This window comes from Hyperoodon ampullatus (assembly GCF_949752795.1).
Source record: "Hyperoodon ampullatus genome assembly, chromosome: 12".
NCBI lineage: Eukaryota > Metazoa > Chordata > Mammalia > Artiodactyla > Ziphiidae > Hyperoodon > Hyperoodon ampullatus.
Genome location: NC_136925.1, coordinates 62,874,187 through 62,901,533, shown reverse-complemented (window position 1 = coordinate 62,901,533; position 27,347 = coordinate 62,874,187). Strand labels below are relative to the sequence as shown.

General features: G+C 37.6%; 1 protein-coding gene across 1 annotated transcript in view; it reads left to right on the top strand.

The window, feature by feature from the left end:
• MAP3K5 (mitogen-activated protein kinase kinase kinase 5) overlaps nucleotides 1-27,347 on the top strand; it is a gene marked incomplete at its 5' end in the record, with an annotated part of 225,813 nt that overhangs the window by 64,977 nt on the left and 133,489 nt on the right. Inside the window, 2 exons of the mRNA XM_079716111.1 lie at nucleotides 9,193-9,332; nucleotides 22,293-22,316. Coding sequence (XP_079572237.1) covers nucleotides 9,193-9,332; nucleotides 22,293-22,316 — 164 coding nt within the window. The remainder of the gene's footprint in view (nucleotides 1-9,192; nucleotides 9,333-22,292; nucleotides 22,317-27,347) is intronic.

The following is a 27,347-nucleotide window of genomic DNA, read 5'->3' as shown; positions in this document are numbered from 1 at the left end:
CACCATCCTAAAACTAAACACCTTTAGCCCTTTCAAATCCCCTTCAATTGTTTGATCTCTCAATTTCCTTATTGAATGTGAAAATCCCTCCTCTGGACCTTAGTGGGTGTTAATCCTCTTCCTTGCTGGAGAATGTCTGTGCTTGTTACCTCCATTTCTTAGCTCTTACTCAACACCTTTAGTTCTGCTGGGTTCACCTTCCTCATCATGTGGCTTCTTTATAAGCCTTGTGGTGGGCTGAAAAATGACCCTCACCCCTAGGCTTCAACATCTATGTCAAAACACAGGAACCAGTGCATGCTACTTTATTTGGAAAATTTGATTGCATATGTGATTAAATTAAGGGTTTTGAGATGAGGTGATCCTGGATGGGCCATAAATGCCATCACACGTGTCCTTATAAGAGAAAGGCAGAGGACACTTTGACACTACAGGCACACATACTACAAGCTGAGGAATGCTTAAAACTTCTAGGTTCTGGAAGAGGCAAGGAACACATTGTGCCCTAGAGCCTCTGAGGAAGCCTGATCCTGGCCCTGCTGACACCTTGATTTTGAACTTCCAGCCTCCAGAACTGTGAAAGAATAAATTTCTGTTGTTTTAAGGGACCAAGTGTGTGGTAATTTGTTAAAATGGCCACAGGAAACTAAATATAGCCCTCTTTTGATATTCTGGACAAAATTATTGACCAAAATGAACATGCCTGAGTAACCAGTACCTAGGTCAGGAAGCAGACCCTTACTAGCTCTCCAGAAGACCCCTGGAGCCCCTCTCAGCCATTGCCTCCCACCAAAGAATCTTCTATTTTGATTTTGAATATCACATTTATGAACCTAATATGAACGGGATCATAAAGTACCTACTTTTTTGTATCTGGATTCTTTCTTTTAACAATCTGTTTGTGAGATTCATCCATGTTGTCACATAGGGTTATAGATTTTAAAATTCTCATTGCTGTGTAGTATCCATTGTCTGTATATAGCACATGGTATTTCTCCTACTGTTGATGGTTTATAAATACTGCTGTTACGAACATTCATTACATGTCTTTTGGTGAACATCTATTTGTGTTCCTATTGGATATATAATGAAGAAAGGATGTCCTGAGTCAAAGATGCCTTCTCACTTCTTTCTACACTAAGTTGATAATCTCATCTACAATTCTACTTCAACTATCACCCATCATTCTGACTCTTAAATCGGTCAGTCTGATTCTCATCTTTCTGCTTAGATACAAAGTGACAGCTGTCAGACACACACACACACACACACACACACACACACAATGTTTAGTGTGTCCCAATCCAAAGTCAAGTTACTACCCAAAAAATGGTTCTTCCTCTTGTCATTTATTATGTTAATGACAGGTCATCAATCTTAAACATTCAAGTTCAAAACAGAATCATTTTTAATTCTTTTTTTGATTATCCTGCATCCACCAAATTTCTAAAGCTTCCCTACCATGATTTCCCCACCATGTTATCTCTATATTAGTTTAGGGGCACATGTCCCTTGAATGACTCCTTAACTTAACTGGTTTCCCACCTTCCAGTCTGTTTTGATACTCATCCATCCACAAATTCTAGGTTTATCTTCAGAAAAATTTGATCCTGCTGCACCCCTTCTCAAAACTCATGGACATGGATGGATCACCACTGATTGTAAAGTCAAGCCAGAATTCTTTCAGTTGGCTTTCTATGCCTTCATAATTTGATTTCAACATCATTTCGATGAGTAATTATTCATCTGAGGCTTCATCAGGTGGTATTGAGTTATATATTCGCATTGTTTTCAATAACATGATAAATTGCTCAAAGGGCTTCCTATGAACATTTTTCATAGTGGCTCCATATAATGATCATTTATTGAGAGTTTGTGCCTAGTGCACAAGTAACCCTTACAACAGTTTTATGTGGTAAATGCCTGTGTTACTATCCTCAATTTACAGTTGAGGAAACCGAAACTCAGAGAATTTAAGGTGTCTAATGTCACCCAGCCAGAAACCTAATTAGGATTCAGACACTGGAAGTCATGAAACAGCTTGCCTGCCTTTTGCATATTCATGACTCCTCTCAAGGCCACTGGAGGTGGGGAGGTTTCCTTTCCAGCTTTTCAGCTCTGTGGTGTGCTTTTCTGAGGCTGCATCTCCTCCTGGCCGAGAGCTGTGGTTCTAGTTCCTGCCACTCTGGGCTGGGCACCTCCTACAGATGTGTGCTCTTTCCACCTTGCATTCTCTCAAGCTGGTGCATCGTGAACTGAACTCTTGCAGCTATTGCCCAGGCAAGGGGATTTTAGTTCTTACACCACCAATCTTATTTGGTTCTGCTCCCTCCTTTCTTCTTTCCATGTTTCTCTCCTTCCCCTTTCCCCCCTCTTTCTTTCTCTTTTGTTTCTTTTTCCTCTCTAGGCTTCTCCCCTTTTCTCTCCCCACACCCCCACCCCCACCCCGCTTTGGTAGGTGCAATGGCTCTGAACATTTTTACAAGACCAACCTCTGGAAGTGCAAACCGTCCCTCTGATCACTTACCTCCCAGGCTTCTTTTCAGGTTAAAAAACCCCCCAATACCTCAGTATAATAAACATCAAACAAGCAAATTAGGGTTGGGGTGGGGAGATTGTATATATATTTACTTGAGCAATATATGAATAATTCATGCTTGAATCACTATGCATACATTTATTGGAGTTTAGGGATGACGAAATTGGGGGCCAAAATCTACTGTTGATACAAATATGTATCATTATACACAGTAGGGTTAACTAAATAACATACAAGAAAATAAAAGGGTGCTGATGAAACTAAATGAGTAGTAATTTAAAGCAGGAATTGCCAAACCATGACCAATTCAAAACAACGATGATGGATTGTTCTTCTATCCTTCCTGAAAATCTCAGCAATTCTAGCTGTACAATCAGAGTTTTGCAATTTCTCAACATTGTATCCCTGCCAGACTTTAGAAAACTTACTTAGAATCTTCAGGATACTCTCCTGGGGCACTACTTTTAGGCTATGAGTAACATTTTAGTAATTTTCATATTGTAGATTAGTTGTAAACAGCCCTTATTCATTCATAAAAAAAAAATCAATGGAATGCAGGTTATGCTTCCCTTAAGAATTAGGAAGGGATGATCATTTGTGGGTTAGTGTCTGCTCTTTAGAGAATCTCTCTTGGTTCACCCATTAAGGATCCCATTGGGAACTGACATAGTTTTCTATTGCTGTTTTCTGTATTTCTCAACCAAGTCCCTGGTATCCTTCCTTTCCTTGGCTTCTTCCATAATGCCTTTGATGTGCCAGGGGTGCTGTTTGAGGTGCTCCACTTTCTGACTCCATTGCCAGCTGATGCCTCACCCACATAGGTTTCTGTCATCCATCCTACCAGAGAATGGCTCAGGATGTTTGCTGAATTAAACTGGAACTAATGGGTCATTGTGGGGATTAATCCATCATGACTGGATGCGTAGTTCTGTGTGATAACTTGGGAAGTTTCCAGTGATTATGAAACTTTAGAGCACCTTGTAGACTACAGAACAAGCTGAATCACTACTGGGCTCTTGCTTTGTCATCAGCGATCCTGATGCTTAAGGAAAAAAACTGAATAGATGGAAATAAACATTCATGTCTTCCTTCAATGCTGCTTTTTACAAGCAGCAGCAGTAGCTCTTGTGAGATATTTAACTAACAGATATGGTTTACCAAGGAAAAATTAAATAGAAAGTAATGCAGACCATGAACCACTGCCATTTGCTGACCAAAATGCAATTACGCACAACAGTCTTATGTGATTGTCCTAGAAATTTATTTTGCTTTAATAAACTCCTGGCAAACCTAATTTGATGCTCCATTTAGCATTAATTGAATTGGAACAAGGAAAGAAACTACACCTTATATACAACTGTGAGAGATTTTAATGTCTTTGCCTATATTTTTAAATGACTGACTTAGCCTTAAATTTTGAAATGTGGCAATTTTACGCACAATATTACCACAAAAACTCAATTAGATGATTATTAAGTGCATTTACTCATGAAATACATTACAGGAGTATATGCATCAGTCCCCAAATCTATTTTTGCATTTCATTTTTGTTCTGGTCTTTGGAACCTCCATATCCTATAAGTGTAGTATGTGGCTCATTTAAGAATTAAGGGCATGGATTCTCCAGCCAGATTGCCTGGGTTTGAATCCTGGTGCTACCACTTTCAGACTGATTTTGGGCTGATTACTTATACCTTCTCTACCTCAATGTCCTGAGATAATAACATTACCTACCACAAAAGGGGTATTATGAAGATTAAGTGATTTAATATTTGAAAAGCACAGAATGTCTGACCCATGTAATTACTAAATACATGTTTATAAAATAAAGTGGGTAAACTGTACCCTATATAAGTGGGTTTCAAAGATGGTGGAGTATCAGGCATTTATTTAGTTTGTTTTAATTACATCATCTTATGCATTTTTAACATGTCTTAGGATGATTTCACAAGGAAAAAAATTTTCACCTGTTTATTTCATTACTTTTGAGAAGATATGCATCCAAGTCAGAAGGTAGCCATAATAAGATAATATTTTCTTTAGTTGGATAATGAAATATTATTGTGTAAAAAAATGCTGTGTAACTACAAGTCCTAGCCAGTATAACAAGGCAGAACAAAATAACCAACCAGAAAACAAAAACCATGAAAGACATACAGATTGGAAAGGAAGAAAGAAAACCATTTCTAGTTACAGATGATATGATTGTCCATGTAGAAAATCCCAAAGCATGTACTGAAAAAAAAAAAAAAGCAAGCTCCTTGAACTAATAAGTGAGTTTAGTAAAGCTTCAGGATACAAGGTCAATATACAAAAATCAACCATTTTTATGTACTAACAATGAACAATTGGGATTTGCAATTTTAAAAAGAGTACCATCTACAATAGCACCCCCAAAATGAAACAGGTATAAATTTAACAAAATATGTGTAGGAACTATATGTTGAAAATTACAAAATACTGATGGACAAAGTAATCAAAGAAGACCTAAATAAGTGGAGAGATATGCCATATTCATGCACTGAAAGACTCAATGTGGTTAAGATGTCAGTTCTCCCCGAAATGATCTATAGTCATCATAATCCTAGTCAAATTCTGGGAGAATTTTTTGCAGCTATCAATGGATAGCTCTCAGCTACCAATTGATTCTAAAATTTATACAGAAAAGCAAATTGAAGAACTAAAATAGCTACAACAGTTTTGAAAACAGAAGAGTTGGAGGACTCACACTGCCTGATTCCAGTACCTACCATGAAGCTACAGTAGACAAAACAGTGTACATAGCACAGATGGTCCCCAACTTACAATAGTTCAATTTATGATTTTTGGACTTTATGATGGTACAAAAATGATACCCATTCAGTAGAAACCATAATTCAAAATTTTGAAGTTTGATCTTTTCCCGGGCTAGTGGTACAGTCCTCTGTTGTGATGCTGGGCAGTGGCAGCGAGCTGAAGCTCCCAGTCAGCCAGGCAATCAGGAGGTGAAACAACTGATACGCTTACAACCATTCTGTTTTCACGTTCAGTACACTATTCAATAAATTATATGAGATATTCAGCACTTTATTATAAAATAGGCTTTGTGTTAGATGATTTTGCCCAACTATAGGCTAATGTAACTGTTCTGAGCACATTGAAGGTAGGCTAGGCTAAGCTATGATGTTCGGTAGTTTAAGTGTATTAAATGTATTTCAATTTACAGTACTTTCAACTTATGGGCTTATCTGGACATAACCCCACTGTAAATCGAGGAACATCTGTATTGGCAAAAGGTAGACACATAGATCAATGGAATGGAATAGAAAATCCAAAACTTTTTGGAAGAGAAAATCAAAATGGATCATAAACTTAAATGTAAAATGTAAAAGCTATAAAACTTTTGGGAGAAAACAAAGGAGAAAACTTTTGTGACTTGGGTTAGGCAAAGAGTTTTTTGAGATACCACACCTAAAGCACAATCCACAATAGAAAAAAATTTTGATAAATTGGGCTTAAAGTTAAAAACTCCTGCTCTCCTAAAGGCACTTAACAGAATGAAGAGGTAAGTCACAAACTGGGAGAAAGTATTTGTAAATCACATATCTGACAAAGGAAACATATCCAGAAAATATAAAAACACACAAAACTCACAGTAAGAAAACAAACTCAACAATAAAAAAATGGGCACATGCTTTAACACTTTACAAAGCAGATGAAAGAGTAAATTTTCCTCTATGGAAATTAAGACCCTAAATGGGTCTGTTCCTGTTTAGATGTTTAGATCTAGTGAATATACCTTAGTTTGCTTTTACCATTTATTTTAAATGTCTCATTTCTCTCTTAATCTGAAAGCCTTCTGCAGCATTTGTATTTTGTTTTAGCAACAAATTCCACGAGTCAGTTCTCTGGAAAGAACCCATTTCCCCCCTCTTGTCACTACTTTAACTTAGCATTTTTCTTTGTATATCTCTCATTTATTTTTCATCGGCAGCTGTTTTATTTGGTTTCTCTCAGCCGCACTGTATGCCTTCTCTTGATTTTAAAGGGGTGTCGCTGACTGTGAGTGGCTGACATCTGTGGGAGGAGCAAGCTGTGTGGGCGCAGGAGGCAGATGGGGCGTGTGGGTGGGATGCGGTGACTCAGTTTGTTCGGGTGTTGATTTTTGATGTGTAAATGGTAAGGACCCCAAAAGAAAGCTCTCCATTTGTATTAAAGAGCCCTGAAGTCATGGTTAGCCTTGAAAACATCTTTTGAAGCTCCTGTGACCTGTCCTCCCCTTTTATAACTTCACTCAATCTTCTGTGTCTTTAGCCTCCATTTGATCTGATTTATTTCTCCTTCACAGAATGCAGACTCTAATTTCACACTCATTAGATAAGGCCGACTGTCTCAAACAGCCTCTCGAGGGTCTGTGTCCCTTTTATAAAAGTGCTGCACTTTGGTTTTACGTTCAGTCACGGGGCTTCAATGTTCTTTGTGTATTTTGGTGGGTTCCTAAATTATAAAAGTAATCAATGTTCATAATAGAAATTGTGAAAGACATAGAAGGTATAAAGAGGAAAGGGTAATTCATAATTCCATCACACAGCTATTATCACAGTTTACATTTTGGTATACAACTTTCCAAAACTTTTTTATTCATGTGAATATATACACATAGAATATATATAATAATCTATTCATTATAATATATATATTATATTTTAATGTATATGCTATACATTATAATGTATATATTTTAATATTTTTCCTTAATATAGCTTGAATTTACCCCAATATTAAATGTTCTTCTATAATATAGTTTTCAATGATTATATAATGTGCCATTAATTGAATTTATCAGTGTGTGTGTGTGTATGTGTGTGTGTGTATGTGTTTTGCCATTTTTCTACTGATGGATATTTAGGCATTTTCCATTGTTACTGCAAAAATAATATTTCAGTGGATATACTTACAAGTAAATTTGCCACATGTCTAGGAATTTTCACAGGATAAATTCTTAGGAATGGAATTATTGAGTCAAAGAGTGTGCATAATTTTAAGGACTCAAGTCTCCTAAAATGTTTACACTTCCTCACAGCATGTAAGAGTATCATTTCTTTGCATCTCCATTGGGTATTTTGAAATATCTTAGGCCACTTGTTAGGGAAAAAACTTGACACTTTATTATTCATTTAATATGCATTTATTAGTGAGATGTAGAATATTTTTATATGTTTATTTACCATTTTAGTTATACTTTTGTGATTTTACCTGCCTGTGTCCATAGCCTAATTTTCTATTGTAATGTTCTTATTTGTCTTATTTGTTTTAAATTGACCAATTGAGATAACTTATAAAGATATTAACCTTTCATATGTCACATATTGCACATATTTTAAACAAATTAGCATCATCTGTTAAATTTGCAGTATGTTAACATTTTCATTTTAATTGTGAGTAGGCTCTGTTTAACTATTACATTTTCCAGAAGCTTATTATGATTATAAAGGAAGCTCTTGGTTTTCATAATTTTGCATCTTGACACCTTACTAAATTGTATTATTACTCATAGTGGTTGTTTAATTGATTCTACTGGGTTTTTTTGGTTGGTAATTGTAACATCTGCAAGTAATGATAATTATGTATTTTATTTTATAGAACTATGTTTCCATACTTTGTGAAATCTTATTGCATTAGTTAGGATTTTCAGAAAGTGTACTAGTAGTGAGAATAGTTGACAGCCTTGTCTTTTTCCTGATTTTCATGGGAATACCTATAAGCACAAAGTTGGCAGTTGTTATGAAATATATATTATTCTTCACTTTAAAGAAGTGCCCTTATATTTTCAGTTTGCTGTTATTTTTAATGAGAAATGGAAGTGGATTTTGAATTTTAGTTAAAGTATCAATACCAATACTTGGGGCATCTTTGGGAATGCTGATGATTTTTTTTCCATTGAGCCATCCTTGCATTCCCAAAATAAATTTTAAACCCATGGTCTAGTGGCCTTATAGTATAGTGCTTGGTGAATTTTGCTCAATTTTCTTTCATATTTTTGTCTGTATACATAAATGAGTTTGAGACTAATCTGAATTTTATTTTTGGGACATTGTCAAATTTTGGTATCAAGTTATGCCACCCTGGTGTTAGTCATCTATGAGCTTTGGAAGAACTTGTATCTGTGGTTATATTCTCCTTCTTAGTCATAATTTCTATACCTTTGCTTTCTCTTTTTCTTGATTATACTTGCTAAGGACTTGCTAGATATTAATTATTATAAAATACAGCTCTGAATTGAGTCATCATCTTACCTATTTGCTTTTATAAATCTCATTTTACATTTATTACTTGCTTCTGTTTCCCATGGATCTGCTTCTGGAACGTTTGTTAAGTTGTTTTCAGTGTTGAAATTTAACAGAGAGATTAAGTCCTGCTTCCCACCATTGCAGACTCTCCTTAGTTTCCAGTAATTATATGACACCCTTCTTGTTTTAAAAGTGCAGTTTTGCTGCAGTTTGTAAAACCACTTCTGATAGAACTGCTAATTAAAAAGTCAGTGGTAAATGAAGAGGGAAAGTCCCTATCGTTTCCTCATTTCCTCTTTGAATACTAAGTAACTGAAACCGAAAAGTGCTTACTGGGCATTATTTAGGTGTCATCTTTTGGGGGACTTTGTTTTCTGTTTGCAGATATTGCCGTGGTGGAGATGAGTGATGCCTTCCGGCAGCCGTCTTTATTTTACCACCTTGGAGTGAGAGAAAGTTTCAGCATGGCCAACAACATCATCCTCTACTGTGATACTAATTCAGATTCTCTGCAGTCACTGAAGGTACCTCGCTTGTTTACTAAATATTTACTCTAGGCACCAGAGTTTTAGGGATAACTCTCTGTCATCCAAAAAACAATTCAAGTAGTGTATGTTTATGAAAGGATGTTTTTGTTAGTCCAATGTTTATGTAACAGTGACGAATTACATTGTGAGGTTTACCTGGAATTCAATGTGGAAATTTGATGATACACAGATAGGGGAAAAACTTAGTGTTGATTTCTGACCTCCGATCGGAGTTGCAGTTGAGGAGACTGTTGTTGATAGGAAGTTGTCAGTATACACACCGGAGAAAGAAGAGGAGATTGCATAAGGTATGGACAGCCCTCGTGCTGTGTCACCATTGTGGGTTTCATTGGGCACACCTGTCTCCAAGTAGAAATACGCTGCCTACTGAAAGTACTCTGAGTAGAAATTCTTTATCACCAAAAATTGCCATCCTCTTTCGCTGGGATATGATTTCAATTAAAGTGGGAAAAGGGGAAGGAAAACTTAGCGTATTTGTCTGCAAAATTCAGCATGTTTCATGGCATTCTCTCCATTATAGGAACTTAATGATAGGAGGGTATTTCCTCCATCCAAAGAGATTGCCTAAAATGCTTTTGCAAGGCCAAGTGATTTTACACTGTGTGATTCTTTGAAAAGCATCTAACAGTTCAGCACATAACTCATGCTGAACCTGATATCATTCATTTCCTTTGTGAAACTTCCATCTACCTCTTTGTGGCTTTTTCTCATCTATACTTTCAAGTTCCCAAATCAAAGCCAACCTTGGAACGTGGAGTCCTAAAACCCAGAGCCATACTTCTAATAGCTTAGGAATTGGTAATATGAAGATCTCTAACCCAAAATTCCAAGCCAAAAAAAATTTAGTAGTATTTTGCTTTTATCTGAATATCTGAAGCTTATATGACTTTCTCTAAAAAATCTGCAGAGTGTCATTTAGCAAATACCTTTACTGCATGCCAGGCATTGTGCTGGGGATTGATAGGCTATCCCTTTCCAGAATACTCTGAAATAGTACTAAGATATTTTCCCCAACTCCGTCTAAATCTATTTTTCACCTGGAACAATTCTTTAAGCAACCTCTACTTAATTTTGCCCCAGATGTACCCCTTTAATTAATGTATCATACATTTCATGATGGTGTATTTTTAATTAAACATTTTGATTTGGTACTATTTACAACATATATTAGCAGTTGATGAAGAGATTATTTTATTTACTCTTTGTATTCTGCTATTTTATTTTCTTTGCATTAAGTTTATTTTCAGCAGGCAGTGTTGTGTTGGACATTTTTCACACTACACTATTTTTATTCTTGTCCTACTGGTATCTGGTGATTTAATTTTATGGCCATCCTTTCCTAAGGAAATTTTTTTTAATTACATTTGAGAGAAAGAGATAAAGCTAATCTTATCAGAAATTTGTGTGGGACAAATAAACTGATTTATTTAATTGCTTTCAGCCAGCCTTTGTATAGAAGTGTTATTGGTATTTGAATAAAACAGTCCTTTAAAGAGGCTTGTCTATCTAAAATATACTCATTTATCTTGTACATAATCGCTGCTTGTTATTGAGCACTTACTATGTGCTAGGTACTAAGTGCTTTACCCACATACATATTCACATTTAATTCTTAAAACATCCCTGTGAGGTATATAATATTTTTTAAATTAATTAATTAATTAATTAATTTATGGCTGCGTTGGGTCCTCGTTGCTGCATGCGGGCTTTCTCTAGTTGTGGTGAGCAGGGGCTACTCTTTGTTGTGGTTCGTGGGCTTCTCACTGTGGTGGCTTATCTTGTTGCAGAGCATGGGCTCTGGGTGCGCAGGCTTCAGTAATTGTGGCTCATGGGCTCTAGAGCACAGGCTCAGTAGTTGTGGCACACGGGATTAGTTGCTCTGCAGCATGTGGGATCTTCCTGGACCAGGGATCAAACCTGTGTCCCCTGCATTGGCAGGCGGATTCTTAACCATTGCGCCACCAGGGAAGTCCCTGGGGTATATATTCTATCACCAAATTATAAGATTGCAAACTGAGACTCTAACAAATTCAATCATTCGCCCAAGGTGATATGGAAAATTTGGGACCAGGTCTGCCTGACTCCAAGGCCTGTTCCCTTTAACCACTAAACTTGGTTGCAGTTCCTTTCAGTTAGAAGGATATCAGACATTCCTGCTAAGTGCGTTCATTTAGAAAACCCCATCAAGCATACGTCCTGAGTTGTTCCATGCAACATGCATCCCCTCTTTTGTCTTCCTCCTTCCATTGACTGTATGTTATTGACTGTATTCCCTTAGCTTTTGCCATTTTCTTATTTAGTTTGTTCCTGGCCCAGATAGGTATCTGGTTGCAGAGGACAAAGTTCTGGGGTAGAAAGTGTTTTTTGTTCAGTCTCTGAGCAATGGAAGTTCCTCGGGTTCTGCTACTGAGGAAAGTCTGTGTGTGTGTGTGTGTGTGTGTGTGTATTTTTAATTTTTAAAATTTGTTTCTGTTGCAGGTAGTTATAGGTGTAACTGTTATCCCTGCCATCTACCAACAGAAAGGAAAACTGCTGTGAAATAAGGCAGAACAAGAGATATTTATAAATAATATATTATGTATGGATTAACCAAATAAAAACGAAGCATCTCCCTATTTTCACAGTGCAAAGACAGAATGAGAATGTTATTCTTATCACATATCTAGCTTCACTTAGGTTGATTCTTTGGGCATCGAGAAAGTACAGCTGCACCAGCTTTATTTTCATCTACTGCTCTTTGTTGAAGAGAGCAGTTTCTCTTTGGCAGCAAATTCTTACGAAGAAATCATAGGAAAAAATTTTTTTAAGTTTAAGCTTCTGAAAAATAATTGTAAGGAACCATATAAGTACTTAAAATCTATGTCTGAGTTTTCATATGAAAGAATATTTAGAATCTAATCAAATCATGTACTTGCAATAGGATTCGTAGTCATTTTAAATTACAAGTACTCTCATTGTAGCAAGAAGTATTTAATTTTCTTCAAAAAAAAAGATCATCGTTGCACTTTGAGAAAGGGAAGTTTACTGTAAAAAAATCTTTGGCATGCATAAGGAGATATAATCAAGACTGTTTATGTTAACATTGTTTGTAATAAACTCTCCCCCAGAGGAATTGGTAAATATCTATCAACAGAAGAATGAATAAATACTTTCTGTTATAGTCATTTAATGGAATCTTATAGAGCACTTAAAATGAATTAACTAGAACTTTCTGTACCACTATCAATATATCTCATAAACAGTGTTGTGGGGAAAAAAATTATAGAAGCTTGTGTACAGTATGGTGCCATCTATACAAAATGTAATGACGTGCAAGACAATTTTTTATACATTTATATTATAAAAGGATAGAAGTATGTATGGGAATTATAAATAAATTAAGAATAGTTACCTCTTTGAAGTATAGGAGTGGAATAGAGTTGAGAGGGGATAACAGGAGTCTTCAACTATATATGTAATATTATATTTCTAAGTCTAGGTGGTACATGCATAGGTGTGTGAAAAAGTTTTGTTTATTTTAAATTTTTTAAATTGAAGTATAATTAACTTACAATATTGTATTAATTTCAGGTGTACAACATAGTAATGATCACCATAAGTCTAGCTACCATCTGTCACTATACAAAGTCCATTACAGTGTTATTGACTGTATTCCCTATGCTGTATACTACATCCCCATGACTTATTTATTTTATAACTGGAAGTTTGTACCGCTTAATCCCCTTCACCTATTTTCCCCATCTTCACGCACCCCTCCCCTCTGGCAACCATCAGTTTGTTGTCTGTATCTATCAGTCTGTTTCTGTTTTGTCTTGTTTGTTTGCCTGTTTTGTTTTTTAATTCTGCACATAAATGAAATCGTATGGTACTTGTCTTTCTCTGTATGACTTATTGCACTCAACATAAATATTCTCTAGCTCCGTCCATGTTGCAAATGGCACGATTTCATTCTTTTTATGGCTGAGTAGTGTTCCACTGTACATATATAAACATATATATGTACTACATCTTCTTTATCTGTTCATCTATTGATAGACATTTAGATTCTGTATCTTGTTTCTGTATCTTGGCTATTGGAAACAATGCTGCAGTGAACATGGAGGTACATATATCTCTTCAAATTAGTTTTCATTTTCTTCAGATAAACACCTAGAAGTGGAATTGCTGGATCATATGGTAGTTCTTTTGAGGAACCTCTATACTGTTTCCACAGAGGCTACACCAATTTACATTCCTGCCAACAGTGAATGAGGGTTCCTTTTTCTCCACATCCTTGCCAACACTTTGTTGTCTTTTGATGATGGCCATTCTGACAGGTCTGAGGTGATATCTCATTGTAGTTTTGATTTGCATTTACCTGATGATTAGTGATGTTGAGCATCTCTTCATGTGCTTGTTGACTATCTGTATGTCTTCTTTTTAAAAATGTCTATTTCAGATCTTCTGTCCATTTTTTAATCAGGTTTTTTAATATTGAGTTGTATGAGTTCTTTATGTATTTTGGATATTAATCCCTTATTAGATATATCATTTACAATTATCTTCTCCCATTTAGTAGGTTGCCTTTTTGTTTTGTTGGTGGTTTTCTTTGCTATGCTAAAGGAGTGTATGATTAAGTTTTATATTTTTATATACTTGAAATATTTCATAATTAACCTTTTTTAATGAAAAAGTTGTTATACTCTGTTATTTCCTGTAGCCGTCAGGATAATTTACATATATTTTGGGCATTTGAATCTCAAAATATTTTTTTAGTTTCTTTTTTCTAATGTTCTAGCTGTGGTTAGAAAGCCTCACATGCATTTGGATCTTTCTTTCTGCACTAGGATAGGCTTTATTCCCATTTTATCCATTGAAGAATAAATCTTTGTCTAGAGATTGATATACACATCAGTTAGTGGTGACACAGCTTGTGTTGAAGCTTAATGATTATGTGAGATTATTCCTTATTCAAGAAATTTAGTTGTATTTTTCTCTGTAACCATTGCTTTTTTTTTTTTAAATTGGTCCAGGGATCCTTTATTTATTTATTTATTCATTTATTTAGGCTGCGTTGGGTCTTTGTTGCTGCACGTGGGCTTTCTCTAGTTGCAGCAGTGAGCAGGGGCTACTCTTCATTGCAGTGTGCAGGCTTCTTATTGTGGTGGATTCTCTTATTGCAGAGCATGGGCTCTAGGCGTGCGGGCTTCAGTAGTTGTGGCGCATGGGCTTAGCTGCTCTGCGGCATGTGGGATCTCCCCGGACCAGGGATCAAGCCCGTGTCCCCTGCATTGGCAGGCAGATTCTTATCCACTGCACCACCAGGGAAGTCCCTGTAACCATTGCTTGAAAAGTCATTTTCCAGATGGGATTTGCTTTCATAAACTGTTCTCTACAGCAGTCTATCTACGTGTTTAATCCTTCACAATCTCACTGAATATAGTACCTACATGAGATATTTGTACACCCGTGTTCATAACAGCATTACTTACAATAGCCAAAAGATGGAAGCAACTTAAATGTCCATCAGTGGTTGAATGGATAAAACAAAATGTGGTATACACATACAATGGAACATTATTCAGCCTTAAAAAGGAAGGAAATTCTGACACATGCTACAACATGGATGAACCTTGAGAACCACCGTAGTTGCTCATTCAAACAGTTCCATGGTACCTAGACCCATGATGTATATCTGTAGATACAGAGAGACCCAATCTCCTTTAGTGCTTATATATGAGAAATTGGACGTTGTCTGTTTTTCTGGTAATCATTCATTTCCACCTGAAGGAAATGGTTATAGTTTTGCAAAGAGCAGGCAGTCATGTCCATGTTGTAAATTTTGGTGATTATACCAGTTTCTAGTAAATTGGTGAGGAGATCAAGGTAACTTTTGTTATAAATACCTTGAACTTAAGTTAAATTTTTACATGTATTTGGCAAATTTGCACAGATTCTAGAGTGTTCTTCAACCCATAAAACTTTTTTTTTGTCTTACACCACTGCTTACTTTTCTTAAAGTTTTATCTCCCTTACCAAGATAAATAACTAAGATGAGTTTAGTTTTAGATTGAATTGCGTATGAAATTAAAATTTGTTATTTTCCCAAAGGTTTATGATTCTTTAGTTTAGTAATGAATTTTTACTGCATTCTTTTCAGCACTCTAAAATTGCACTTAACTTAGTCAGTGGTACAAGGTACACAGTAAGTATTAGGGAAAAAAAGTCATTTGAGAATATGATCCTATAAAGTAGTCTAACGATTTGTGAACGTTGGCGCTGCCCCATATAACAGTGCTGCTCCTGGACATTTTCACAAGTGTCTTGCTTACTTGATAACTAACTGTTGATTTGTAAACCGTGGCATTCTGTATCTCCCCTGTTCAACTTAGCCATCACATACACTTTTTTTTTTTTTTTTTTTTTTGCGGTACGCGGCCCTCTCACTGTTGTGGCCTCTCCCGTTGCGGAGCACAGGCTCCGGAAGCGCAGGCCCAGCAGCCATGGCTCACGGGCCTAGCCGCTCCACGGCATGTGGGATCTTCCCGGACCGGGACACGAAACCGTGTCCCCTGCATCAGCAGGTGGACTCTCAACCACTGTGCCACCAGGGAAGCCCCCACATACACTTTTTAATATTTCATGGAAAGATTTTTTTTTTCTGTTGAGAGAAAAAAATAGTCTTGTTCTTTTATTTTACTTATTCCAGAAATGATCTAACTTTCACCTGAGCTATAATAATTCCATGTCAAATTGGGGGAAGAAAAAGAGACAGTTTTGGGGAGGAACAGCTAAGAAATACCTGTGATCACTGCTGTATCAAGATTTTCTCTCAAGATCTTGAACTGACAGACTAGATGAATGATTTCTTTAGCAGGAATTGATTTCCATTTGTTGAATCCCTGAGATTGGGGAAAGGGCTTGAGACTGGAAAATCCAGTTTTCTTTGATGTCAATTAGCAATATTACATCTTCAAAGGAATTATCTGTATACTGGATAAAGTATGCCCTTGCTTTCCTTCCTAATTCCTCCTTTACCCTCCCCCATCCCATTGTTTCTAACATCTTATTTCCATTTTGTCAAAGGGAGAAGGGAATCTATGCTACATAGTGAATGGAAGATGATGTCATATCTCTGGGTTGGCACCAGGTATTCTCTTCATTTGTAGAGACTTTCATCACAGGCCCATGAGTTCGAATACCTTAAAAAGCAAGAAGGAATACCTCTGCACACAGAAGGTGTGAGTCTGAAAGCCTCCTAACTCCCACCCAAATGGGGCAAGGCTTGCTGGATTCTGTTCCCTTTTGTTCATTATAAATAATTGATTCTTTCTGTGGAAGTTGATCTTTGTGGCACTGCAACCCATCATCCTATTTGAGTCCTTTTAGAATGCATCCGTGAAATTTTTACTGAAATCTATGTGTAAAATGTAATTTACTGTGCCGAAATTCATTATATTGTAACTTTGCAACAATACAGTTTGTTTTTTGAGAAATACTTGTACTTGAATAATATGGTCCAATTAGGCATTGCTGAAAGAAACAGCTGATGACAAAAAAGAGGAAGTTGATTATAATAATAACAACACATTATAAGAAGTTTGCGTTAAGAAGCTCTTTCAAATGCTGTACGTATAAAATGTCACTCTTCAGCATCTCAGCCGTTTAAAGATATGTATCTACTTACAGTAGAGTTCTCCCACCAAGATAAATTTTTTTTAATGTGAAACAAAAGTAATAGAGGAGGAGAAGAAAGTCTAGAATTTCTTTTAGGATTACTTTCCAGCCTGGGTATAATTTAACCTGATTTTTGGTACACATTGTTTTTATTGACAGTTGCTCATATGTCTTACCCATGATCATGATGTGTTCTTCCCCATGATCATGATGTGTTCTTCCCCATGATCATGAACAACACAGGTACAAGATGCCTCTGTATCTGATAATGGTGGGAATTGAGTTGGGGTTGTCTGCTTTGATAGTATTAATACCTCATATTGCATATGGCTTTAAAGCACTTAAAGGTGTCTCATAAACTTATTTCATTTGGTCTTTCAAAATGACCCAATGAGATAGACAAGTTACTGTGTAGACTGAACAGATAGAAGATGCTTTCTTTACAGATGAGAACTAAATCCACAGAGATTCAATGACTTAGAGGCACACACAGTTAATAAGTGTCAGAGCAGGACAAGCCCCATATTCTTGGACTTGTCATCAGGTACATTTCCCTCTAAGTCTGTCCACAGATTTCATATGTCCATTAAAAATATGATTTTCCAGGTTGTTGTTAGATTTTTTTTTTTAACTCGAGCTTTTATGTAAGCATAACATGTAAGCACAAGTCTACTTAGTTCCCTAACTTTAAAGATGGGCCAGTTCTGTGACACCTGTGTTGGAGTGTTCTTCCTAAGCCCGCTCAGCATGTGGAAGGGTAATGATGAGTCCCACCTTCTCAGTGAGGCCCGTGGTGTTCACAGCAGCCCATCTGATATTTCTTTGTTTAGCTTTGAAGCATTGAAATCAGGTAAGAGGATGGAGGTGGGGAGTACGAAAAAGATTCCTTTTTCCCTAACTTTAGTAGAAAACTAGCCACGTTCCACTGGGACGAAGGATATATCAGAAGAGAAGACCTAGAAGGTCACCAGCAGGGGAGCCATGGTCTTTTTTCCTGGCCAAGAACTCCCAGCCCTCTCCTTTCTTTTCTTTCAGGAAACAGATCCTGGTTGCTAACTCTGTTTCTTCCACCCTAAGTCCATTTGACTTGGCAACCTCACACCAGCTGTTCCCACTTCCTACTTCTGGCTGTAATTACCTAAATGTTAGTCACAGAAACTTTCCAATTTTGGGGACTCTCCATTTATTTCTCCTTATGATGACCTCTTCAATGTTACGTTGTCCCAAATAGCTCTCAAAAGTTGTCTTTGTCTTCCCTTGGAATGAGACCTAGGCTAGATTGTCTCATTTGTCTTGCTTCTGGAGTTGGTTATCAAAGGGTCCTGGAGTATTGAAAAAACATTTGAGGATGTTTTTGTTACAGCCAGTGAGTGCACTGATCAAAAGCCCCCTAAAGACTTTAGGCAAGAACAAATTTGTAGTGGGGTAATGCATCTTCAGAAACATTTCACTGGTAAGGAACTGGAATTTATGTTGACTTTTATTTTTTTCATTTCTAGGCACTTTAGGTGAAAAGTTTCCATGAAGTGATGTGAAATATTGCAGTTGCCTCTTAAATTTATTCCCTTCGTCCTTTTTTTTCCTTCAATGGATTTAGCACAAATTAAACATTCACTCTTCTACCTCAGTAGTTAGATACCTTTTGAGGTCTTGTTTGCTATTTATTTGTACTGAGTTAAAATGCACAAATAGTACCTTTCTTTCTTTATAGTTGATGCCTCCTTTAAGGTTGCATCGTAAGCGGTAAGTAAACTCTCCTTCAAGAGAGCCATTTGTATCCATTTAGCTTCTATAAAACATGAGCAGGCGTTCATAAGAATTCAGTAGATTGCTATAGGGGTGATTTATTATAGTTTTAGAATTTGTTATAATGCATGCATTACATGAAATGAAAGCAAAGAAGACATGTAAGAGGGTTATTACTTCAGTGAGCAATTCTTCAGGAAGACATAACGTGTTGGCTGTAGGCCAGTAGCAGCTGTGGTTATTTCCTATGGTGCCAAGCAGAGGGGAGGCTTCAGTGCCCTCAGCCCTCACCACAGCTCCCTTCATCACCACTTCCATTTCTGTGCCAGATGCACCAAACAGAAATCATGGTAGAGTAGCTCCTGTGCTGGGCATGAGGACATCTCTCCTTCCACTGACACAGGACAGTGCTGACTCTGATAGGCCTTTAGCTAAAAGTAAATGATAGAATACAGAGTTGGAAGGGACCAGCGATCACTCAATCCAGTTCTTCGTGTGTTAAATTAGAGAGAGGTGAAATGGCACGTGGCCACTCAGGAGCAGAACCAAGACTGACACGTATCTATCCTAATTCATAGTCCAGTAGTTTATACATTCATTAACTAATTAGTGTGTTCATCCTTTTATTGAGCACCAACTGTATGCCCTGCAATCTGCTAGGCCATCAATGGGGATACAAATATGAACTAAACATGGCTCTTGCATCCAAGGAACTCATGATGTAGGATAGGAGAATTGTACGAAGCCATATTTGCAATGTCCTACATGCAGTGCTTCATAGAGGTCCGTATGAGGGGTCATGAGGGCAAAAATAAGGACATCACCTGTTTCTGTTAGGAGGTTAGGTGTCAGTGAAGGCAGTCAAGGCCTGCTTCACAGAGAGCAGGTTTCTTATGCTATTCGCAGAGCATGCTGTGTGGTACAGGATGAAGATAAGGGTGTGTTTTTTTTGTTTGTTTGTTCTTTTGTTTTTTTACTTTGAGGGATGAGAGGAGGACATGCCTATCTCAGAATGGGGTGTGGTTTGCTACTCTGGAGAGATGCTCCATAACTTAAGTTTGGAAAATCCCGCATGCTACGTTCCTGGCTTTGTGATTATCCAACATTTTCCTATTTATGTTTTTCATGAACCGTGTGTGTGTGTGTGTGTGTATGCATGGGTGGAGAGATGCATTAACCACCTGTGAAACACTGTGGGAAAAGCTACTTTCAACCTTCCTCAACAACATCACTCATTTGTCTCTTAATTTCCATCCCCCAGGGCACCACCATTGTCCAGGTCCTTATTTTGGCATCCTTGGGCTTTGGCAATAGCTACCTAAATGCTTTTTCCCATCCAATACTAAATGCCACTATCTAATTCATATTTTTAAAACTTTAACAATGTTTACCTTATAATTATTTGTCTTTCTTGGGTAATGCATTCACCTGATACAAAAATTTATAAGTGCAAAAGGATATGTTAGTGAAAAGTCATGCTCCCATCCTTGTCCCCCAGCCAGCCAGCTCCCCTCTCCATTGGCAACCACTGTTAATAGTTTCTTGTATATTCTTCCAGAGAGATTTTAGAAATACACAAATTAGAATTTTCTTTTTCTCCCTTTTATATACATAAATAGGAGCATAGGGTAACGACCATTCTATCCTTTGCTTTTGTTCACTTAGCTGTATATCTTGGAGACCTTTCCATATCACTCTGTAGAGAACTTCCTCATCCTTTGTTCAGCTGCATTGGATTCCATCGTATGGAGGGACCATAGTTTATTCAACCAGTTTCTAGTTGATAGAACATTCGTGTTGTTCCAAACCTTTGCTTTTACAAACAATGTCCTTGTGTGTGCTGATACTTCTTTATGTATATCATTCACCTAAAAAAAACCACTTTTACTGTCATATGCCCAAATGCCCACACAACAAAGTACTTTATTTTGACATTCAAGGCCTTCCTCAGTAAGGCCCCAGATAACTGTTTAATATTATCAATGTGTGCCAAAATGAACTTTCTGTTTAGCCCAATGATTGAATTCAAGATCTTTTTCAAGTACCCCTTTATTTCTCTCTTCTGTACTTCTTGAAATGATCTGTTTTCTTTAGCCCCCAGTAATAGTATTTATCGTGCCCTAAATGGGCCTTTGTGGCTCCCAGTCCTCTAGCCTGGATCTCCACCCCCCTGCTTCACCTTTGGAAGGTGTGACCTGTTCTTGGCTCCTCTTGACTTCCACCTTCTCTGATGATCTTTTCAGCCTTCTGCAAACTCTAGGAACATCCTCCTCTTAGAAACCCCAGCCCTTGCTACCGTATAGCTCTTTGGGTGTAGCATGTATGTGCGTACATGCCTGTGCATACAGGCTTATAATGTTTCTTTATAAATGTGTATATGTTCTTTTTTCATGAGCAAGATTGTGAGGTATTGATGGGTCTCTTTTAGTATTTTATATACATCTTCATGACTCTCACAATTACGCTGCACAATTCCTTCCTCTATAGATTTTTGTTTCCTCATCTGTTACCCATAAACGTTCAAAAATCTTACATGCTGCTCCAAGCCAAAGCCCTCCTAGGTTCCCTTTTGCCCCCTATTGATCCTGGGATGAATGGCAGCTGGTCCCCTGGGCCTTGCATTCCTCCACTGCTCCTCTCTTACCTCCCCTGAGCTGGCTCCTCTTCTTAGCCAGATGGACCACCCTTTAGGCTCCACGAATGCCTTACATTTCCTGTTTCCATGGCAACATACATGCCATCTTTTCCAAAACACTGTCCCATCTCTCTTTCCTAAATCATGATTCCCCAACCTCAGGGAAGCCCTTATGCCACAGGCTCTTCTAGATTGTCTCTTCCACGTCTCTAGTCATTTTAAAGTCTAGGAATAATAATATGTTAGCTAGCTTTATTGAGAACTTTCTATACACCAGACACGGTATAGCCATGTTATTTGCATGATCTCACTTATTTCTCACAGCCTAGAAGATAGGGACACTGCCTGCAGTGTATTTATCACATTTCACTTCTTATGGAACAATACGTAACAATATTTATGACTAGTTATTGTCAGATGTTCTTATTGTCTACATGTGGATTTGCCCACTCTGCCAAGTAGCCAATACCCTTTATTTCCAGCTTTATTCCAAGCATGCTGCTAGGTTTCTCCCCAGGGCATAAGTGAGATTGTGCTTTGGGAAAGCAAACTTGTTTAAATCTCTTCCCCCAAAAATTGTAGCTATAAGATAATTCTGCACATACATACTCTGCAGAAATGATTTTTTGGTTATTCGGGTTTTGGATTCTACGTGTTTATGCTGTTTTCCTTCAACCGTAGACGGTACCTTTGTGCATTCTTGTCTCCTCCATCAGACTGTAAACTTAGATGCAGAAGCTTATTCTACACCTTCTGTTCATATTTTAAATTTCCAATTGCTAAATTAATAAATGATAAAATCACTAATACAAATTTTTCTACATAGAATATTTTAATTAATTAGTTGAATTAATTTTGTATTAACTTCTGCCTTGCTTTTCTCTTTTGTCATTTTTCAGGAAATCATTTGCCAGAAGAATACTGTGAGTATTTTACTTAACCCTTCCAGAAACTTTTTTATCTTTTCTTTTCCATCAGCTGATCTCTGGTATATTTTCCAATTCCACAATTATTAATTTCTATTTCTTTTTTTCTTCTTTAGAATTTCTAACATATCAATATAAATGTGGGTTATTTTACATAAATATTCCTTTATAGTGAAACTTTATACTAATGGGAGATGACACTGATACCTGTTTTCTTCTATATGTTTTAGAAAAAAATTTCCGTACTATATTCAATTTTGTGTAATTATGAGTGTTACTAAAGCAGCTTATATACATACACTGATACACACACATATGTATATGTATGTCTATCTGTATATACACATACATATATGTCTATATATACACTGTATATATACACTATATATACAAATTATAAATATACATATACACATATATACACATGTACACACATATGGAGATTTGTATCGATATATTGATATATACATACCTCTATCATCTTTACATTGGTACTGACTTAAGTTCCTAAGTCCTTTTTTTCTTTTATAATATCATACATATTCTATTCTTTTTTTTTATTAAAGTTATTTATCTTTTATTTATTTTTGGCTGCATTGGGTCTTCATTGCTGCCCACGGGCTTTCTCTAGCTGTGGCAAGCGAGGGCTACTCCTCATTGTGGTGCATGGGCTTCTCATTGAGATGGCTTCTCCTGTTGCGGAGCATGGGCTCTAGGTGCGCGGGCTTCAGTAGTTGTGGCACACAGGCTCAGTAGCTGTGGCTTGTGGGCTCTAGAGCACAGGCTCAGTAGTTACGGCGCACGGGCTTAGTTGCTCCGCATCATGTGGGATCTTCCCGGACCAGGGCTCAAACCCGTGTCCCCTGCATTGGCAGGCAGATTCTTAACCACTGCGCCACCAGGGAAGTTCAAGTTCCTAAGTCTTGTAGACCACACTTTAAGACCTTTGAAACCACACTGCAAAGTTCTTACCCTCCACACAGAATTAAACAAAAGTTAAAAAGTGATAAAAATAAATTTAAAAAATTTTAAATGCATGAAAGATAATTATAATATATTCTGAAATCAGCCTTGTTATGCCAGTGGTTTTTCATTTTGGAAGGTAAGCCAGTATTTAAAACCTTAAAGAATGTATCTCTGAAACTTAGAGTGGAAATAACATACTACATAAAGATCTGCACATGATTCCATTTAAGATGAGGATAAGATTAAAAGTACAATGGGTAAATTTCCCTTAGATTGGAAATTTAAGAGATAAAGATTTAAGAAATTTAAGAGTTCAGATCAGAGACTCATTGCAGCATAAATAATGTTGCCATGATAAACTCATTCTTCACATCTCAACAGGAAATGAACAATTACTGCTTCATGCATCAATTCAGTGTAACAGATTTTGTGAAGCAAATGTTGATGGAACATGAACTGTGTGCCAGGTTTTGAGCTTGGTGCCACAAGAGACTCACTGTGAAGGCTGAAAGTAGAGACAACCCATTCATAACTGTCCCAGGAGACAACAACTTAGAAGTGCCAGAGTCTCGCTAGGGGAGAAGGTCAAGCAAATAAGCAAACAAACAAATTAGAAATTAACATAAGGTAGTGTGCCAAAGAGTGGGCGCCCCTTACCTCAAGTGGGGATGGAACGTCTTTCAGAGGAGGTGGCATTTACCTGAATGGCAGGGAAGAGCTAATCATGCCCCGTGATGTGTTGGATGTGTGGGGAAGCAGGTTTATAAGTGGACCCTATACTGCACGTTATGAACAAGTCACCCATTGACTTGAGTAAGCTGCTGTGTTTCCGGTGCTGGGTGTCCTTCTCAAAAGTTGAGTATTTTGAGCTTATATTTCAATATGTTTGACTGCTGAGAGCATATCTTCCCAGAAGCTTAATTCATTTTCCATACATACTTATGTTCACCTTTATGTAACCTTTAAAAATTGAAAAACAGAACTGGCATTATTATTTTTTAAAACAAAAGCAGTGAAGATAATCGGAGAGAATACATTTAGATTTTGAGCTCTGTGTTTTTATAGCCATGAAAACAAGCATGGGCCGGAGAGATCAGCCTTGTTATTTTATGATCATGCCTTAGTATTTTGAAATGTAAAGAAATGTGCTGTGGTCTTTCTTTTTCAAGAAGTAGGTTTAAATATTTTAGAATTAGTATCTTATTAATAAAAGACAGTTGTTGCACCTGAAATGTCTTTTCTTGATCACACAGTCATTGTTTTTATTTGCTTTGGATTATTAGTTATTTCAAACTCGGGGTTTGGTAGCAATCTGTAAATAGAAATTGCAGTAATGATATTTCTAAGTTGTATGTGAGCCAGCTTGGGAAATAAATGTTCCCTTATTATTAGTGTTCATCATTTTGAAAAAGTGCTTTTCTCAGCAGCTGTTATCTTTTTAAAAAAACACGAAGGGTGGGAGGGAGATGCAAGAGGGAGGGGATATGGGGATATATGTATACATGTAGCTGATTCACTCTGTTATACAGCAGAAACTAACACAACATTGTAAAGCAATTATACTCCAATAAAGATGTTAAAATAAATAAATTAATTAATTTTAAAAATACAATCTGAAGTCCACACCCCACTCCCCGCTCTCTGCACGCACACTTTCTCTCCACTGCATGTTCACTGGGCTGGCTCTCAGCTAAGGCCTAGAAGCATCCATGTGCCTCCTGCTGTTTACTGCTCTCCCCCTTTTTGGGCCATAAACAATGGGACATTGAAAAAAAATATTGCCTTAGAAACATAGGGAAGAGACTCCAAAAAGAGCAGTGAGGCCAGGAACTTGGGAAAGCCTTAGCATGCTGAATACCTTCAACAAGGATTCTGAAACCTCATCCCATGGGGTTTGAAGACAGTTTCAGGAATCTCATTTCCTCTGCTGTTTGCATGACTCTCATTTCCTCTCTTTACCCACCTACTGCTCAACACACACCCAGACATCTGATAGTCATCCTTTCCCAGAATTAGTTTTACACAGATGCATTGTTCTCCAATATCCAGTCTTTCAGTAATAATGTGTCCTGGTTCATGTCTTATACACAGATACACATGGTATTAAGGCTTCTGAGGTTACAGAACTTTATCCAGCAGCAGAAGAAACTCTAATAGTGCTTTTCTGGTTTATTGGCTTCTCATCTGTTTGTCCTTATTTTGTGACTTAGAAGATTCAGAGCCTTTCTTTGTAACTTCGAGTCTAAGTGCTTATCTAAAACAAGAGTATTTGATTCTGTTGCTCTTTTATATAGCTCCCTCATAGTTTAAGCTCCAGAAACTTTGAAAAGCAATCTCTTGATATACTTGCCTTTCTTTTCTGTTTAGACAGTGGCTTGGGTAAAAGGATTAAAATGGTGGACCTGCTGTGGGATCTTGGTAACATTTTAGTAGCAGGATATGTTTATTTTTCCTCTTCCCCACTAGTCTTACAATTATTGGTCCATGAAGGAGAACTTGCAAAAGGAACAATTTAATGTGATTGATTTAAAAATCAAATCTCAACCTTTGGAGGTTTTTCTCGCACTTTAAATGGAAGTAATGTCCAGTTTCTGCTTCATCATCTAAAATACAAGTGCCTCAAAGAATAACATGTTCATAAATAACTAAACCTAGCCGTAAGGGCATTTGACACTTCTCATCTGTTTGCTACGAGGCAGTAACTTGGCTCATGCAGGGGTCCGTGCAAGGTGACCTGAGGCAAAGGGGTTGGTGTGCCGGCAGGTCAAGGCCAGGCGGGAGGGTGCCCAGCCCCCAAGACATAATGGCAGGCCCTCTGGAGAAGGAGTTCCTGGGCTGGAGTCCCAGACACATCACAGCCCAGCTGTGTGACCTTGCCAAGCCTTACCTGAACCCTCACCTGTAAAATGGAGACAAGATCCCCTCCCTCAGTGGGCTGTTGTGAATGTACGGCCATTCATTCCCTGGCACATGCCAAGGTGAATAAATGTTAGCTCTCATTTGTTTAGTTCAAAGGATAAGAGAAGTGATGCATCGTTCTCTGTAATTCTGACATGGAACAAATAATTTGGGCTTCTGGACTCCCTAGAACAGTGATAAATAGAGTTTTCCACCCATCTCATTCTAGTTTTCAGCCCCCTGCTTTTTGCTTTCTCTCTGGATTTTTCTCTTAGAGGTCTCTCCCTTTCCTCAGATTCAGCCATGCCAAAGAATTACCAGGTCTGTATTTTGGCTTGAAACTCTTTTACATTCCAATCACACATGTCCAACTCTGTTTTGGACATTATCCCTTTAGATGTCCTGTTCCCCTTAAATCCCAACCTTTCAAAAGTATGCATGTCACCCTACCCACCCCAAATCAAATCTCACCCACTTGAAGTTCTTCTCATATTTTAACTGGAAGTCAGGCTCTGTGTATGGTGTGTTACCTGGTACATATCAAGTGCCCCCGAGTGTAATCTGTTCATAAATAATTAAGTCTGGTTTCTGAATTTTTGCTTTTTGTTAAGGATCCCACTTTTCTTTAAGGAGCCCCATTTACAACTGTAGAGTCACCTTTGATGCCTTCCTCTTCCTCTCAATATCTGTAATCGGCTGGCTGGTCTCGAGGATTCTTTCTTCTTGATGTCAAATGCACACGTCCACTGTTGCTGCTGCCAATCTGGTCATGCTTTGTAGCTTCCCACCTAATTTCCTTAAATCTCGTTTCTTTCTCTTTCAGTTGTTGCCATTTTCTGGCCAGACTGTCAAAATGCACAACTTTGTTTATGTCTTGTTTCCTGCTCTGAATCCTTCCATGATTCCCACTGCCCAGCATACAGAGTTTGAAACCCTTATCTATTCACTTCTCCTTCCCTGAGCCCTAAGCTCTGGTCGAGACTCGCTTACTCAGGGGTGTCCAGTTCAATTTCTCCTTTATACTTCCCACCTCCACTTTTGTTTGCACTAGTGCACCCTCACTTGGCATCATCAGGAGCGGACAGAAGGCGGTGCTGAGTGAGCGGAGAGTGGCACAGGCTGAGGCTGGAGAAAGAGAGGCAGCGTTTGGATAGTCAAGCCCTT